Raw genomic sequence first — 18922 nt, forward strand, 5'->3', positions numbered from 1 at the left:
CTCACCCATCTTTTAATCTTTTATTTGTGAGTAATATTACCAAATCTCAAAATTACTCAGTTACCTTTCTTCTTACTCACTGTATTTTTCAAGACCTGACTTCAACGAGGATTTTTGGCAAGGGGTATGAAAGGGATAGGTTGTACTTGTTTGGATCTCAACCTATTATTGTTCCGATTTACGTGCTTCCGTCCTCTAGGAGCCACACGTTTTCATCCTAGACTCTAGATTTATGGCATGCTCGCTTAGGACATGCCAATTTTCAGCACTTATGTTCTTTATTTCCTATTTTAAAATTTTCTTGTAAAAGACACAATTTGCAGTACTCTGTGTGTGAACTTTCTAAACACACATGTACTTATATTCCTCGTATGCATCGATTTAATGCAATATTTCATTTAGTTTATTCTGATGTGTGAGGGTCTTCCTTTGCTGCTGCCTTTAATGGTCATAGATTAAGTTACATTTACAAATAACTATTCTTGTTGCACTTGGGTTTATCTGATGCATTCTCGTTCTAAGATGCTCCCAATTTTTGTTAACTTTCTTAGATGATTCAAACTTAGTACAATATCACTGTTAAATCTCTTAGGTCTAATAATAGGGGGGGGGGGGGAGGGGGAGGGGGAGGGCGGGGGGGAATATATATCTGATGGGATTCGCTCCCAACTCATGAGCATGGTATGCTTCACCAATTGACTTGTCATTCTACTCTTGAGCAAAACGGGATGGCGGAACGTAAGAATCATCATCTTATGAACATTGTTCGTTGTCTTTTTCGCGAAATGCTTGTTCCAAAAGCATATTGAAAAATAACAGTCCTCACTGCAATTTTTCTTATTAACCGTGTTCCGAGTTGCACCTTAGAGGGACAGGTGGCTCTTCATGTCCTTCAACCTGATAGCATTCTCTTCCCTATTACACCTCGAGTCTTTGGGTGCACATGTTTTATTCACGACAGGACTCCCAATCATACAAAATTGGATGACAAAACCATTCGATGCGTTTTCTTGGGTTACTCCTGTATGTCAAAAGGGTATCGGTGTTATGATACAGTTTCTCACCATGTCATACTACCTGGATGTTACTTTCTTTGAAAATATTCCATATTTTCATGTCACATCTACTTTGCAGGACCCGTCTCCAGTTTTTCCTCCATCTTCGCCTGAGCTTAAGGTCTACACTTGTCGCCCTCGTCCTACACTTGTCGCCCTCGTCCCGTTACACCCTTGCCAACCTCCTCATTGGATTCAGGTATATCATCTCTTACCTCCACACATATACCTATTTTTATCCCTTATATTTCTGACTCTCACTTACCTATTACCTTTCGCAAAGATAAGCGAGGGTGTGTTACTGATCATCCTATTACCTAGTTTGTTTCCTATCAGGATCTTTTTCCTCTTATCAGGACTACCTTGCAGCCACTGACTCTATTCGAGTTCCTCAGTTTGTATCAGAGGTTTTGTGAGACCCTCAGTGGATTAAAGTTACGACTTCTGAGATAGATGCTTTGCAAAAAAATAATAGCTAGAAGCTCGTTACTCTCCAATCTGGGGAGCGGACTGTTGGTTGTAAATGGGTTTTCACTATGAAATATCTCGCAGATGGCACTATTGATCAGTATAAGGCACACCTAGTTGCTAAGGGATTTACATAGACTCCAAGAAAAGATTTTGGTGTCACGTTTGCTCCTGCAGACAAACTCTCCACTATTCGACTTTATATCTCTCTAGCTGCGTGTAACTCCTGGCCACTTGAGGTTATTTATATATACCCTCCTCCAAGGTTTCATCTTCAGGAGGAGTATTCTGGGAAGGTATGCCATTTTCTTAAGTCTCTGTATGGCCTGAAGCAGTCCTAGCAAGCTTAATTTCAGCATTTTTCTAAAGTTATTTTATCTATAGAATTTTCTAGATGTCACTCAGATCATACTTGCTTTGTTCGTCGATGAGTGGATGGTATCGTTGCACCATTGTTTTGGTTTATGTAGATGACATTATTGTGATTGAAGATGATGAACAATGTATTGACAGAGTTAAGGTGTTATTGGGTCATGTTTTTTAGGTTAAGGACATAGGTCCATTCAAATACTTCTTAGGGATAGAAGTGATTCGTTCTCTATGTGGTATTTCGTTATCTCAGAGTAAATTCACATTGTACCTTCTTCAGGCTACTGAGATGTTTGGTTGTCGTCCTACTTCCTACCTTATGGATCAGAATCATTGTCTTCATGCTGACTCTGGTGATCTTTATCGGATCCTTCTTATTAGAGACTTGTAAGTCGTTTGATTTATCTAACACTAGACCGGACTTGTCTTTTGCTGTTAGTATGGTCAATCAGTTCATGCATACTCCACGTACCTCTCACTTTGATGTCGTTTATCTTATCCTTCACGACTTAAAGTCGCATCCTGGTCTTGAATTTTCTACTCTTCCACTGCTCAGCCGCATTTGCCTTGTTTTACAGATGCTGATTATGTTGGTTCTCTCACAGATAGGAGATTTACCTCTAGTTTCTGTACTTTTTATGGTGTTAACCTTATCTCGTGAAAAAATAAGAAACATAATGTGATTTCTCGTTTTTCTGCTGAAGCTGAGAATCGTGCTATGGCGCTTGGCACATGTCAGCTAACTTAGCTTCGATCTTTGCTGAAAGAGTTGAGATTTCCTATCTATGATTCTTCTACTTTGTTCTGTGACAACAAGTCTGCTATCATGTTTGCTTCTGACTCAATTCTTCACAAAAGAACTAAGCATATTGAGGTTTATATTCACTTTCTCAATGAGAAAGTTCAATCTGGTGATCTTTAGACAGTCTTAGTACCTTCTTCGGATAAATTTGCTAACATGCTTACGAAGTCTATTGATCCCTCTATCACTAATTCTCACCTTGTCAAGTTAGGTTTAGTTGATATATTTGTCACAACTTGAGGAGTATTGGAAATAATCTAATTATTTTAGCTTTAGTTGTTATTTAGATATAGCTGTTACTTAACTTTTGTTTATTTCTGATTTGTAAAGGCATTTTTGTCTTTTGACTATTTTATTAATATAAATTCCTGTCAAGCTCTCAAAAAGAGACTCGACAATTATTCTTCTCAAATTCTTTTGTGACCACGACCACCATGATCTCCAAGAGTAGCTAAAACAGAGCAATCACTCGTAGGTTAGCCACTATCTGATAAAGTAGCTCTCTTTAGCCTAGAAAAAACATTTATAAACGAAGGGAGATCAGGACTTTCTAAAATCTAAGACTTGACTACATCATACTCTGATCGGAGGGATGAAAGAAGAAGAATAACATTCATATCCTCCATTTGCTTCTACATTTGAATGATATCATTAGAAATAGGTTGATATTGATTCGGTTATTCACGCATACGCATCAATGAAGTGAAGGTTTGATCTAGAGTTTTATTACCTACTGTAAGAAGAAATACTGTTGAGTAATCTTACAAATCCAAGTTATATTGTTAGATCCCGAATACATGTGCCTTACTCATTCCCAAATCACCTTAGAAGTATCCAAAAACATGAAGTTAACACTGATATACGGCTCTATACTGTTCCACAACCAAGTAACAATCTAAGCATCTTCTTGTTGCCAAACCTCAAAGAAAAAATCCTTCAAATAAAGGATTTTAACCACCAAGAGGATAACAGGTATAAATCAAATCAGAAAAATCTGATTTATACCAAGAGAGAAAAGAAAAAGGAAAAAAATGCGGAAGAAAAAGAGGACGAAAATCTGATCACTAGAGAAGCTCTAATACCATACAAAAGATCATATTAAAGTTTAGAGAAGAAGAGAAGAAAAGTAAGAGAAAGTGGTAAGAGTCGAACTTGAATCTCTCACTATGAACCGTGGTATACATAAAACTAGAAAATAAATGAAATTACATGTATGCCCTTATGGCACAAATGTAATACAAATATATCTAACAAGGGGCTAACTGCAACGGAGGGTAAAGGCATCCATGGTGGAAATACTTTCTTAGTAGATACATAGAATTCTCCATGGTCTTCTACTTCAATAAAACCATATTCCCAACGCAACACATGCATGAGCTTTCTCCTTATAGTGAAAAAATGAAGACAAACTTCTTCATGGAAAATATTCAAACAATTTTAAGCTTCCAAAATGGTAATTTATATATAATTGTGTATATCAAATAAAAGACATCACTAAAGATTTAAAACACATGCTTCTAAAAAACACCAACAAGGATGTCATCACTGTATAAGGTATCAATATGCAATCATCATACTTCAAAAGTTATTCTTTACGAATTGGGAAAAAAAGAAGTAAGAAACAGACCAGTAGGAAAAAATTGACAATGAGAGGGACAAAAATCTTGCTTAAATTAAATTGCCTTAAATTAACCAAAACATGCCGCGATTCAATTGTTAAAATCGGTCCAAGATAGTAGAAAGAATACCTGCCAGGAATTGACGCAGAGAACATTAGCATAGTTTTGCATCCATTTCATGTATGAACAACTTTTGCAATTTGGGGTATTTGACCTAGGTTGATTCCACGTACCAGCACTTAAAGCAAATAGTTGAGGATTAACACGTCCAATACTGAAAGAATTATTTCTAGTGAGTGCTATCTCAGAGAAAGGAGAATTATCCTAACATAAGTTGAAATGAAATAACTGTAACAAATAGCATCTAACAGTCATGGCCCATTAAACATTGATTGAGTAGCAAACAGAGGTTCAAAGTTTATATCAAAGAGATAATGTAAAGTGAGAGCAGATATGAACACATTTGAATTAACATAAGGCATGCCTTTAGACAGAATTGAATAGAGGAACAGGATTCATTCAACCAACCCAAATTTTGGGGATTAGGCTTTGATGATGATATAGAGATAGAATTCCATTTGGTGTTGCACGTAAATGAAAATAAGTGGTCAAAATTTAGCAAATGGGAACCTTCCAAGGATAAAACTGCAATAAAAACCAAATACTTGCTATCGTTACAGTGTCCATCAGATGAAAACTTGTCCAATAATTGGTTCTAGGCAAGGCCTTAAATTTTGATTTCGGTGTCTATGCAAAGTCTGGAAATGAAAATATTTCAATCAATATGAAAATTAATACAGTTTTTATGGAAATGCCGGAAATGTTGTGAAAATGACAGAAAAATAGGAGAATTTTCATTGAAACTGTACGTTTGTCAGTAAATATTGAGGAATTTTCCTAGTACCTATTTAGTATCAAACATGTCTAGGAATTGAAAAATTCTGAAGTGGAATTGACACCCTAAGTATTAAGAGTCCTCTGACTACACTGTTGTATATACAAGCTACATTTCTAGCATTCACTAATTTGTAAATAAAATATAGCCATCACCTATAAGAAACACCATAATACAGTAGTGCCGAAAATAGAATAATAATATACAATAAACATCGACAGGAGTGCTTACACTGCACCTTCCAAAAGGAAAAGGAACACCAAGTAGTGCTGTCATTGTTACAGCAAAATCAAGCTGCAAGCAAACAATCAACAAGATGAACATTATATACGGACAAATTATTATTTAAATGATGTGAATCAAAGAATATTCACAAAGGTTACTACCTAGGAAGGAATGTCCTAACCTGTTGTATGGAGCTAATGCAAATCTTCTTTCCATCCTGAAATTTGAAAAGTAAACACAATGTAACAGCCAATGAGAAAAAAATTATATAAGCCAAACCTGAGAAAAAAAGATAAATATAAACAAAAGACCACTGATGCAAGTCATTTTTCTGTCAGCTAAGCAATCCAAGTGTTTTTTTCCAATAGGAAATTACAACAATCAAGTCATCCATAAAAGTATAAAACTGCCTGAACAGTTAAAGAATCATATGGAATGATGTCCAGTCCTTCATTAAAAGAAAGAATAAAAAAGAATACCAAATCTAATTTGCAAGAAGTATCAAGTCCAGATGATAGGGAAGTTGGAGGATTCTTCAAACTCATTGCAAAAAGTGAGGTTTCAACCTGCATAAGATATGCCTCTAATCAGCTTAAGAATAGCTTTCTGATTAGTTAATCAACTTAAGAATTTGAGAACCAAAAAAAAACTACAAGAATGGAATTTCATGAATATCAGACCTCTTCAGCAGTTCCACCACCATGATCACCATTTATGGTTTGTCCATGATCACCCATTACAAGAAGTAAGGTATTTTCATGTAATTCACCAGGACCAGAGTGATTCTTCAGAACTTCCGTAACTTTCTGGAAGAGATAGGGAGGCCAACTCATTGCAGGATATGATTGATGAAGGATAGCAGGAAATTCAAAAAGAAAACTTTAAGCCTCTATGATTGTAAAGTGAAAATCATACACAATATAGAGTGTTACATATATCAGAAACCCTGATTGAAGAGATAGCCCACGATGGAATGGAATAGCAAAATGAGATTTGTATTGCCCTGGGCCCCACACAGCTCAGTGGGCTGACATACGGCAATGCAACTCTGAGGTTGTGGCCTTGTGGATTCAAGTCCAGTTTACCCATAAAAAAAAGGATTTATTTATCCCAAAAAAAGGATGTGTTTCTTATCCCAATAGTTGGATAAGGCATAAGATGATGATATATGTCAAACACCCTCTACACCTTAACCCCACTATTTGGGGTTGGCAATGTTAATCCAATTCTGCCATTCAAGGACTGTTTTTTTTCTATCAAGGCACGTGTCATCAGATTATTTCTTAAGCAATCCACTTCATTTGACACACACAAAAATTCCTCCCATGTTTTGTCATTGTTTTCCGTTGTGTATATATGCCCAAACCATCTCAATTGACTTTCATTTATCTTATATGCCATTCAGGCTATTCCTAAATTGACACAAATGTAATCATTTCTGAGGTAACCATCTTGGCTCATCCCTAAGAGTGTTGGTGCTAAAGTTGCACAGTATACTCTACTTTGATCCTACTTATTTTAAAAACCATAATGTCCAAGGTATCCCTCCATAGTTCTAGTTTTAAATTTACTCTCTCCCGCAACTTATCAACTAATAATACATAAAAAATTTCTAAGCAACAAATAAGGCCTCAAAAGATTTGATATTTTCTCCTTACTGATTCAAAAAACTTTTTTTTCGACACCTGTTATTTGGTCTTCTTCCAGCTCTTAATGCAAACCCATAACTAGTTTAATTATGAAATACTCTTTGCAAATGTAGCATCTAGTCGATGTCTTAGCCGCACTTGCCCATAAGAACTACTTCAGGTGCATCCAAATCACCTTTTGTGGATGCCTTAGCCTCACATGCCCAATAACTACTTGGGGTGTTATGCAGCGGATTGTTTAGGAGGATTCCCTAGCCTAGAACCATGCCTTTTTTTAATTTCCAAAAAGTAACTATTAAGCAAAACAAAGAAAGCAGTGTTAAAAAGCAGCCTCAACCTAAGTATTGAGCTTGATATGAAGGAACTGCAAATTTGAAAATCCACTAATTTATTCAGAGTAGATGAAAAATCAATCCCTTGCACGCACGCATATACACAAAAATGAACTAGTTGCCCAAATAACAACACATTTCAAGAAGCAAAGTAAATGACATAGTTTCAAGAAACTTACCTCTAGAATGGCATTGTACTGCTCTAACTTTTCTATCATGGGAGTAGAATCAACGCCAAATATATGCCCTGCATGATCCTGAATAGATAGAAGATTGTGGGAATCACTTTCGGCTAGCATAAATCTAACAAGAATGCAATAGGGGTTTTTCTTAATAAGCAATAAAGAATGTTATAAGTTGGCAGGAATAAGAAATTGATTACAAATAATGAGAAATCTTAACTGGTGATTGGGGTGAAGTCATTGAAGGAAAAAATAAAATAATAATCTGCCATTTACGAATGTCAAAAGAGAATGAAATGAAGATAAATTGGTGTCCATCAGACATGTTTGTAAGCGAAAATTACACTTCTCAAAATCTAAATCTTAGATATTAACTAGAAACAATAGTTTGCACATTTGATACGACAAAGCTGATAGCAAATTCTCCTTCTTTTAGAACTTCCCACCAGAAGTATTTTTACCTTTATTTGATACATAAAGGGATTTCATTGAACAAGAAATAAAAGAAACAGACAAAGGAGGTCAAGGACCAAGACGACCATCCTACTGTAGACAAAACAAAAACAACATAACAGAACATACAAACAACGAAAAACACCTGACCCACCAAGCATTGTCCTTAGTAGCCAAGTACCACCAGAACAGGAAGCCCTCATATGATAATGCAAATTACCAAAACTGAACTCTTGGTTAAGAAATTTGGATTTAAAGTATAAATCTCTAGGAACGGAGCCTTCTCTAACTCATACCTCAGCTATCTTGTGTTTCATTCTCTTTCCTTTCAAATAATGAAGACTTTCCAAATTCGTCTATCCCCCCTTCTCCCAATAGAGTTGTGCAAACTCCACCCCCTCCAACAACCTACCCACACTCTCTACCTTCCAGTCATTAAATGATCTTTTGAACCTAAAATGTCAAACCCTTCCATTTCCCTCTGATTTGAAAAACTAGGTGTAGAAGAATCCGGAAGTCTAATCTCATAGAATCAAGAAAATAGGATATTCTTCTTGATTATTCTTGATTACTCTTAACTTTCTAGAATATTCCTGTAATCTTCTACAATAGGATAGTTGGTTTATTATTCTAGATTATTCTTGAAGTTCTAGATTATTCTTGTAATAGGATAGTTGGTCTATAAATACCACTATTGGGGCATTTGTAATGTGAATCCAAGAATTCTCAATAAATTCAATTTTTCTACATGGTATCAGAGCACTAGGTTCTGATATAGGGATTACCTATGGCGGGCCAAAATCCGTGGAAGACGGCTTTAACCGGTGCGACCAGCAAGGACTCAGTGGCGTCAGGGGAAAGCACCGCAAGTTCGAACCTGAACTCCTCCATCTCATTTAGTGGTTCGGAAGGGTCCACGAATTCGTTCCAATTAAATATCCACCGTCTAAATGGAAAAAATTACACGGAATGATCGCAAATCGTTCGTTTGATTTTGGAAGGTAAGCCTCAAAACTGGAAGAAGAAGTCTGGTGGAGAGGGGCGTGCACTTCAGGCTAGTGTCTCGGATCAAGAGCAGTAGTCTTCTTCAAGTTCGTTTCCTTTCACCAAGGAGCAGATAGACCAACTGTACAAGTTTCTCGAGTCTCAGAAAAATCCTTCTTGTTCTTTGGCTCAAAAAGGTAATTACCTGAAAACAACCGATCATATGACAGGGTTGTCAAATCTTTTTTCTTCGTATAATCCTTGTGCAGGTAATCAGAAAATTAAGATTGCAGATGGCTCTCTTTCAGCCATTGCAAGAAAAGGTTCTATTATAGTATCTCCATCACTCACTCTTCACGATGTTCTTCACGTTCCCAAACTTTCCTGTAATCTTTTGTCTGTCAGCAAGCTAGCCCGTGATCAAAATTGTCAAACTAATTTTTTCCCAACCCATTGTGTGTTCCAGGATTTGACCTCGGGGAGGATGATTGGCAGTGCTAAACAGAGTGGAGGACTCTACTTCCTTGATGATGGATCTAAATCGAGGCGACAATCTCAACAAATAAGTTCCTGCTTTGAATCTATTTCTGTTTCCAATAATAATATTATGTTATGGCATTTAAGATTAGGTCATCCAAGTTTCAAATATTTAAAACATTTATTTCCTAAGTTGTTTGGCAATAAAGATCCATCTATGTTTCACTGTGAAATATGTGAATTTGCAAAACATCACCGTACATCTTTTCCTTCACAACCATATAAACCATCAAAACCTTTCACTATTATTCACAGTGATGTTTGGGGTCCTAATAAGATAAGTACACCTTCTAATAAGAGATGGTTCATCACATTTACGGATGATCATACTCGACTCTGCTGGGTGTATTTATTGAAAGAAAAATCAGAGGCCGAACGCGTTTTTAAAAATTTTTACAATATGGTGCAGACTCAATTTCAAACTAACATACAAGTTTTCAGGAGTGATAATGGGAAAGAGTATTTTAACATGACCTTGGAAAAAAATTTCTTGAAAAAGGAATAATTCATCACAGTTCTTGCATCGATACACCCCAACAGAATGGTGTTGCAGAAAGAAAAAATAAACATCTGTTGGAGGTGGCTCGTGCGTTACTTTTTGCAACTAAAGTTCCCAAGTATCTATGGGGAGAGGCTATTTTAACTGCTGCGTACTTAATAAACAGAATGCCCTCCAAAGTTTTACAATTTCGAACTCCTTTCCAAGTTTTCACAAATTGTTTTCCAACTACTAGACTTTCTGCTGATCTACCTCTAAAAATATTTGGTTGTACGATTTTTGTTCATGAACATCGAAAAATTGAAAAACTTGAGCCCAGAGATATAAAATGTGTCTTCATTGGTAACTCCCCAACTCAGAAAGGCTATAAATGTTTTGACCCGATATCGAAAAAATGTTTTGTCACAATGGATGTTACATTTTTTGAAAAACAACCATATTTTAAGGATATTCATCTTCAGGGGGAGATTTTTAAGGAAGATTCATTTAACTCGGACAATGTTTATCTCTCAGATGATGTGTTTTTCTCGCAAGAGTCTGAGTCTAGTATCTCTGCACCTACAGTAAATGGCCAAGATTCATTCCTTGAAACTCCTCCTATTATGAGTAATGTTTCCCCTGAACCTAGGCCTACATTTGAAAAACAATCTAAAAATCAGAATTCTGAACAACAATTTTTGGAAATCGAGCCTACTATAATGTCACAACATGATAATAGATTTAAGGATGGTGACCGAACTTGGAAAGGGATTGTTTACTTGAAGAAGAATCATAAGAAAAAGAAAGACGAATTGACTCTACAGCACAGCCATGATTCTGAACCAAGGACGAATCAACAATTTGAGTCTGTTACAGGTAATTCTCTTTCTTTTCCCGACAGCCAGTCTAAGCCTTCTGATTTAGACATTCCTATAGCTCTTCGTAAAGGGGTTAGATCTTATACTAATCATCCACTGTCTAAATTTGTATCATACTCGAAATTGTCTTCATCTCTTGCTGCTTTTACCTCTCAATTGTCCAGTATAGAAATTCCTAACAGTGTACATGAGGCTCTAAAGGTTCCAAAGTGGAAGGAAGCAGTACTTGAAGAGATGAGAGCTTTTGAGAAGAACAATACTTGGAGTGTTGAGGCATTGCCAGCTGGGAAGACCACTGTTGGTTGTAAATGGGCCTTCACTGTGAAGTACAACTCTGATGGTTCAGTGGAAAGATACAAGGCTAGGTTGGTAGCAAAGGGATTCACCCAGACATATGGCATTGATTATTCTGAGACTTTTGCTCCTGTTGCAAAATTAAACACGGTGAGAGTACTTTTATCTATTGCTGCTAATCTGGACTGGCCCTTGCAACAACTAGATGTGAAGAATGCCTTCCTCAATGGTAACTTGGAGGAAGAAGTGTACATGGATAGTCTGCCGGGCTTTGAGGAAAAGTTTGGCTCAAGAATATGCAAACTAAAAAAGTCCCTGTATGGTCTCAAACAGTCTCCAAGGGCTTGGTTTGAGAAGTTCACACAGTCTGTCAGAAAACAAGGATATTCTCAAGGACAAGCTGATCATACCTTGTTTTTCAAGTTCTCTCATGAAGGAAAGGTTGCTGTGCTAATAGTTTATGTTGATGATATTATTCTCACAGGTGATGATGTGATCGAAATAGAGAGACTGAAGAAGAGCCTTGCTTTAGAATTCGAGATCAAGGATTTGGGAGCGCTAAGATATTTCCTTGGCATGGAAGTTGCTCGTTCAAGGAAAGGAATCGTTGTCTCTCAACGAAAGTATATTCTTGATCTTTTGAAGGAAACCGGGTTAAGTGGTTGCAGACTGGCTGAGACTCCCATGGATCCCAATGTAAAGCTTTGGGAAGAGGGAAGTGTTCCTGTTGATACTGGTAGATACCAGAGATTGGTTGGAAAACTAATATATTTATCTCATACTCGACCGGATATTGCCTTCTCTGTCAGTGTTGTTAGTCAATTTATGCACACACCTTATGAAGAACACCTCGAGGCGGTCTACCGAATTTTAAGATATTTAAAGTCTACTCCTGGAAAAGGTCTGTTTTTCAAAAAGACAAATCAAAGGAGTGTTGAGGTATTTACTGATGCAGATTGGGCAGGTTCGGTGAATGACAGGAGATCTACTTCAGGGTATTGCACCTTTGTGTGGGGAAACTTGGTTACCTGGCGAAGCAAGAAGCAAAATGTTGTTGCCAGAAGTAGCGCAGAGGCTGAGTTTAGAGCAATGGCTCAAGGGATTTGTGAGGTATTATGGATATACAGAATCCTCGAAGAACTCAAGATGACTGTGGAACTTCCTCTGAAGCTGTACTGCGACAACAAGGCTGCAATAAGTATTGCTCACAATCCTGTCCAGCATGATAGGACGAAGCACATTGAGATTGATCGACATTTCATTAAGGAAAAAATTGAAGTTGGAATTGTTTGCTTGCCGTTTGTGCCTTCTAGTCAGCAAACAGCCGACATCTTGACTAAGGGGCTTGCTAGACCTAACTTTGAACATCTGATAAGCAAGTTGGGCATGATTGACATCTATGCACCAACTTGAGGGGGAGTGTAGAAGAATCCAGAAATCTAATCTCATAGAATCAAGAAAATAGGATATTCTTCTTGATTATTCTTGATTACTCTTAACTTTCTAGAATATTCCTGTAATCTTCTACAATAGGATAGTTGGTTTATTATTCTAGATTATTCTTGAAGTTCTAGATTATTCTTGTAATAGGATAGTTGGTCTATAAATACCACTATTGAGGCATTTGTAATGTGAATCCAAGAATTCTCAATAAATTCAATTTTCTACACTAGGAAATAACCTTTCCTTGCTTTAGCGACATATCACATCTCTGTAGTATAGGCGAGCACCTTAGTGTGCCTCAAGTGCGCCTCAAGTGCACCTCAAGGCGGGGTGCACCAAAAGCGTCTTATTACATGCGACATGAGGCAATGTAAGTGAGGTGCACCAAGGCACGTGCCTTGACTGAGCCTCAGTCGAGGCACACCAAGCACATGCCTCACTAAAAAAAGCATTTTGTCAAATAACGCACCAATTCATATTAGATTAACATCTTTACATTAAAAAAATATTTTCTTCAACAATTATAATTTTTTCCATCATTGAAAATGTTAGATTTTATAATTTCTCATTTTTATTGGCTTGAACCTATTAAGACCGAGTTATGGCTTAATCAACTTAAGCATGATAGGGATATAGAGCTGGTATAAGGTAGAGCATGCCTTAGGTCCAGGTTAGGGCTCAACCAAGCTCGACCCGTACCCGCCCATTGATGACCCTAGTCATGGTTCAAACATTGAAATATATCTATCGATATACATCAGTATCGACAAAGACCAATAACAAACATTGAACCCCCAAGCGTTGAATGTTTTGAGAATGTATCAATTGATACAATATTAATTTTTTCCTTGACAAAAACAATACTCTAATATGACATTTTAAACCTAGACCCTAGTTGTTGTATCATAGCAGAAACAACACATGTTGGCTAGCTTCTAATTTCTTTTTTCCATTATTATTCTACTTCCTCACTAATTTTTTTTGCTATTGTTGATTGTTCTTCTTCTTCTTGAAGTGTTGAATACACCAATTTGTTTATAAAACTCATATATATCCATATTATAATTGTAATATATCTAAAATCTATCTTTCATTATTTAATTTATTTAATTTATTAACTTTAAGAATTTTAAAAATATATTAAGCTTTGCTTCACTCAGGCATGTGCCACGCCTTGCGTCTCAGGCACTAGAAAGCCTTTGTGCCTTTCGCCTTAACTACATTGTATCATATAACTTTGGGAATTGGTCCTTAAGAGGCCTATCTCCACACCAACAGTCTTCTCTAAATCTAACTTTATTTTCCTTTCCCACCTTAAACTTTACCTTCTTACAAAAAAGTAGCAATCTCTTGAGGATTCCTTTCACACCGCAATTGTACATACTTTGACCACACCTTTCATGAATACCAAACCTCTCAATGATGACTTTACTCCACAATTCCCCTTCTTCCTCCTCAAAACGCCACAACAATTTTCCTAGCAAAGCTGAATTCATCAAACCAATCCTTTTGAAGCCCAACCCACCCAAATTCTTTGCAGAGCACACCTTGTGCCAACTTACCATATGATACTTCTATTTCTCATCCTTGTTGTGCCAAAAAAAATCACGACACAATCTATTGAGCTTAACCTCTACACTTCTCGACATAAAGAATAAAGACATAAAATAGATTAGAATGCTAGCAATGGAGCTTTTGATTAGAATCATCTTTCTTCCTTTCGACAAGAACTTAGCCTTCCAAGAACTAAGTCTTCTCCCACCAGATCTAAAGATGGATCTAACATCCCTTTACCATTGTAGGCTGCCCACAATAGTAAACTCAAATAGGATTTCGGCAACATACCCATATGAAATCCAACTGAAGCCACCAATATCCCAATCCTAGAAGTATCACCCATAGACAAGATCTTGCTTTTACGAAGATTAAAAGGAATGCCCGAAATCACCTCAATGCAACAAAGCACACCATTAAGGAAGTTCACTTGTCTCTTTGAGAAATCCACAAACACCAAAGTATTGTCGACAAAGCAACTTTGACATGTTGCAAATCAACTTTGAGGTCGTGGGTTCAAGTCCAGCTTACCTATCCAAAAAAAAAATTTGTAAGTGAGAATTCAAAGAACCATTTGGCCCCACCCTGACTCCAGACAAATCACCATGAACTACCCTTGCCAACATCCTCCCCAAGGTTTCGACCACTACTATGAAAAGAAGGGGAGATAATGGGTCACCCTATCTCAAACCCCTCGAACACTTAAAGAATTCAGTCAGAGATCCATTCACCATAATAGAGAACGAAGGAATGAACACACACTCCATTACCTACCTAATCCATCTGGAACCAAAACTCATCCACTGCAACAAGTAACCCAAGAAGTTCCAATTTACATGATCATAAACTTTTTGTAGGTCAACCTTACAAACTAAACCTGACTCCTTCAGCTTTCTTCTAAATTCAATGCACTCATTTGCAATGAGAACCCCATCCAAAATTAGCCTCCCCTTCACAAATCAACCCTGAACCTTTCACAATTAGACAATTTCAATTTCTTTCTTTCACAAGATTGAAAATAATATTGTTAAATTTATTGTGAGTGCTTAAAACACACACTATTGCAAAACTTTGGTCATACATTATAACCAATTGGCATTATAGGAACTTATCCAATAAACAATAAAACCCTTTGAGCCTAAAACCTTTTCTTGAAACCTTTGATTGAACTCAAAAAAAAATCCTAATTGATATTGGATTGAGACCCTAAGCTAGTTGAAAGTTTTATCTTTCTTAGGATCCCTAGAAATAATATTTGGGAGTAACCTTGTAAAATTGTGACTTAGCTTACAAACATTTTTAATTGCTTCTTAGATTTTTCTTATTACTTTATGGTAGCATTAGATTATTTTATCATTTTTATTCCTATTAATTAATCTTGATCTCAGATTCATCATTCTAAGTTAGCCATCATTGTCCTGTATCACATAGAGGAAAAAAAACAATTTATTATATTTAATATTTTCCTGTTATACTCGCACTTAAGAATGCATAACCAAAGGTTTTCTTAAGCTGGCCTAGGAGATGTAATAGATTGTCAAATATCCAAATGAGATATCTCATTGTGGAAAATATATCAATCCAATATATCCAAATACATTCCTTAGATGAAAATTAAGAACGAGGTAAAGGTACGTACCACACCAAGGAAATGTGCAATAAGAACATCCCAATCTCCCTCATATAGAGAAGGAAACAAGTGTTGAACACAACCATCGTCTACCTACAAGAGAAATCTCATAACATTTAATTGCATGAGAAAAAATAAAGTTTTCTCCAAACTCTTAGGAAAAAGAATGTATTGAGTTGAGTAGATTAAAATACAAATAATAATAGTAATTTGTAGGGCATACCGTGTGAAGATCTTTAACATTAAAGGAAGGGAAGGGAAAAGATTTTTCAAAATGATCTGGAAATAACTGCACCCAAGTATCATCCCCCATCATCAATACTCGCTTTCCATTTCGAACCAGCTATAGATCGCAAGAAAATATATATATAGTGCTCATATAAGATCAACTAAATAATAAGAAATGGTAATTAAGCTGGTGAACTTCAAAAAAATGATTAAAAGAAAAATAAGTGAACAAAAGAAAAGATGAAGTAAGAAAGGATTGCCTGATATATCAAATTATCTTCAAGGATTGCAGGAGCCCCAAAACTATTCCCTACATCAATAAATGTTGGGAGTCCACCAGTTGTCAAACCCTACAATAAGTCCAAGGGAAACAGGACATTTTCAGACAAGAATTTGTAAGCCATCAATAATACATGTGTTAATCAGATGAAAAACGAAGAACCAAAAATTAGATATATAACTTTCCTCCACTAAGAACACTTCTTTTATTTAGAGGTGAACCAATATATATCTCTCAATACTAATGAGAGAACATCATCATCATCCACTATGCCTTGACCCAACTATTCACAATCAGCAACATGAATTTGATTTTACCATTCCCCATATCTTGAGCTATTCCTCCTATTCATGTAATTTTTTACTACCTCAGCTTTATTCTCACCCATTTGCACTGAGGCACTCCCCATTGATGATATCATTAGTCATAAATGCCTAAACCATCCCCATTGACTTTCCTTCATTTTTATCTTCTAAATGTACCATTTATGATTTTAACTTTCCTAGTTTTTCCACTCAATATCAATGAGAACAAAACCTATTATTTAATTTTATATATTATATCACCTGTCAAACTGGAAGATCAAAGCAAGCTACTAAAGAATTTAATGACATAATGGAAAGCATTCTCAATTACATTACACAATTTGGAGTAGAGTCAATTTCTTTTTCACCTTTAGACGTTGCAAACTAGTCGTAGGTGGATCTGCAATAGCTTTGAAAATCCTAGCTGATGACCCCTCATCGGCAGCCAGCTTCTGCAGCACTTTTAACTTATCCATCCATGGTTTTTTCTCTATAAGAAAGTATGTAGGTGATCATCTCCATTTTCTATAACTATAAGAGATTCTTAAGATATAAAAATGTATGTCTTACCTTTAACTGACTAATCACACACAATATACATATTAATTAGAATTAGAAACTATAGTCTTTGAGAAATGAGAAGAAAATGCTACCTTGAAAGAAAGTACTCGGTGCAACAAAATCGATCCTGTGTATGCCAAACAAAACAAAAACAAAAACAAAAAGATTCAATTTTTTAGAACTTACAATTCCAGTAAGAGTAAATTCACCACTAAATAAATGATAATACATTAAGCAAAATAAATGAATAAAATTAAAATTAAAAAACATGGATGGATAAGTTACCTCAATGCATCGAGAACAATGATGACGAGACGATCGATGGCAGGTTTGGTCCAACAACCTGATCGATTATCAATGGTTGAATTGAGATTTTGATCAAAACAGGGAGATTGGGAGATGTCAGAGCAGTGACTGAAAGTTGAGAGTTCAGTTCGAGTGAGGAGAAAACCTCGAGTGAAGAATAAAATGGCGACGCAGTGAAGTATGAGAATAAAAAAGAAGGGCCATATGAGTCTCCATTTATTATTACAGGATTTCCAAGATCCAGTAGCCATTCCTTCTTCAGACCAACTAATAGAGATTAATTAAGAAGCAAAGGACATCCAATCCAGATTCCAGAGACTCTAGGGAGGGGCGATCCGCGATCGAGAACGAATTTGAAGCGACCCAGTCGCCTGCCCGCTTCAAAATTATATTTATTTAGAACGAACCTATTTTTTTTTTTTTTATAACGCCGCCGTTTCGTTTTAAAATTGGAGCGATGATCATCCACCTTCCACCACCCTAAAAAGAAGAAAGTTGATTAACATCCCACCCTCCATTTTTCCACCTCATAAATGTCATTCCCGACTCCCAACTACGATATCCACCAAGTCAATTCAACATCTAATAGGACTATCAACGGATACTAATTGGTTCGGATAGAGCTATATCCGAATTCAAATCCAACAAATACCTAAAGCAGTAATCGAATTTGAATCCAATTTTGTTATTGAATAACCAATAATATCTGATTAATAAAAAAATTACCATTACACTACATGAAAAGGGTTTTGTAAAATAAAAGATTTCTTGAACAAGAATCCAAAATCATGAACCAAACCTGATGAGACTCAATAGAGTCATCACCACTCGTTGAGTGTGTGTTGAGTGTGTGTGTGTGTGTGTGTGTGTGAGAGAGAGAAAGAGTGAGAGAGAGATTCATTAACGGCAGATAAATATGTAAGAGATAGAATTATGCTAACTTGGAGGATCTTCGAAGTAATCATTGCTTGATCTTGGAGAAGATAAATGGGTTGAGCAAATCACAATTTCTAAGTCCTAATTGATGAATGATGATTGTTGAGTTGCCAAATAAAGAAGATGAAGGGGTTAACTATTGATTTCCAAGCCATGATCATGGTGTTGACTATGGAGGAGATGAAGGTTTGAGTTGAATCTTGATTTTCAAGCCATAATCGATGGTGTCTCTTATGGAAGAGATAAAGGGGCTGAGTTTAGTCTTGCTTTCTAAACCTTTCTTGATGAACGTGTTGATTGAGGAAGGAGAAGAAGGGTTAAAAGTTAAAACTTAAAAGAAATTTTATTATTCGCATTTAATTATATATATTATATATTATTGTGTGGTCAGAATCCGATGAACGGATACGATGAACCTAACCGCACTGATACAAAGTCGTTTACCTACCAAAAACATTC

General features: G+C 36.2%; 1 protein-coding gene across 4 annotated transcripts in view; it reads right to left on the reverse strand.

The window, feature by feature from the left end:
- Nucleotides 1–17988, reverse strand: part of LOC147396274 (Alkaline-phosphatase-like family protein) — a 30998-nt gene extending 13010 nt beyond the window's left edge. The window contains exons 1-13 of one of the 4 annotated variants that reach the window (XM_086452491.1): nt 17673–17988; nt 17507–17564; nt 17314–17348; nt 17029–17150; nt 16336–16425; nt 16071–16190; nt 15857–15940; nt 7594–7671; nt 6114–6239; nt 5913–5999; nt 5615–5650; nt 5447–5502; nt 4443–4587 (exon numbers count right to left, since the gene is read on the reverse strand). In XM_086452491.1, the coding sequence (XP_086308617.1) occupies nt 4443–4587; nt 5447–5502; nt 5615–5650; nt 5913–5999; nt 6114–6239; nt 7594–7671; nt 15857–15940; nt 16071–16190; nt 16336–16425; nt 17029–17150; nt 17314–17348; nt 17507–17564; nt 17673–17778 (1143 nt within the window). In that variant the 5' untranslated portion in view covers nt 17779–17988. Of the gene's footprint in view, nt 1–4442; nt 4588–5446; nt 5503–5614; nt 5651–5912; nt 6000–6113; nt 6240–7593; nt 7672–15856; nt 15941–16070; nt 16191–16335; nt 16426–17028; nt 17151–17313; nt 17349–17506 lie in introns of all 4 variants that reach the window. The other 3 variants (XM_086452490.1, XM_086452489.1, XM_086452492.1) reach the window with 3 other exon arrangements.
- Nucleotides 17989–18922: the final 934 nt, after the last annotated feature.

The sequence above is a fragment of the Akebia trifoliata genome, chromosome 8 (assembly GCF_017979445.1).
Source record: "Akebia trifoliata isolate Shusen 1 chromosome 8, ASM1797944v1, whole genome shotgun sequence".
Lineage (NCBI taxonomy): Eukaryota > Viridiplantae > Streptophyta > Magnoliopsida > Ranunculales > Lardizabalaceae > Akebia > Akebia trifoliata.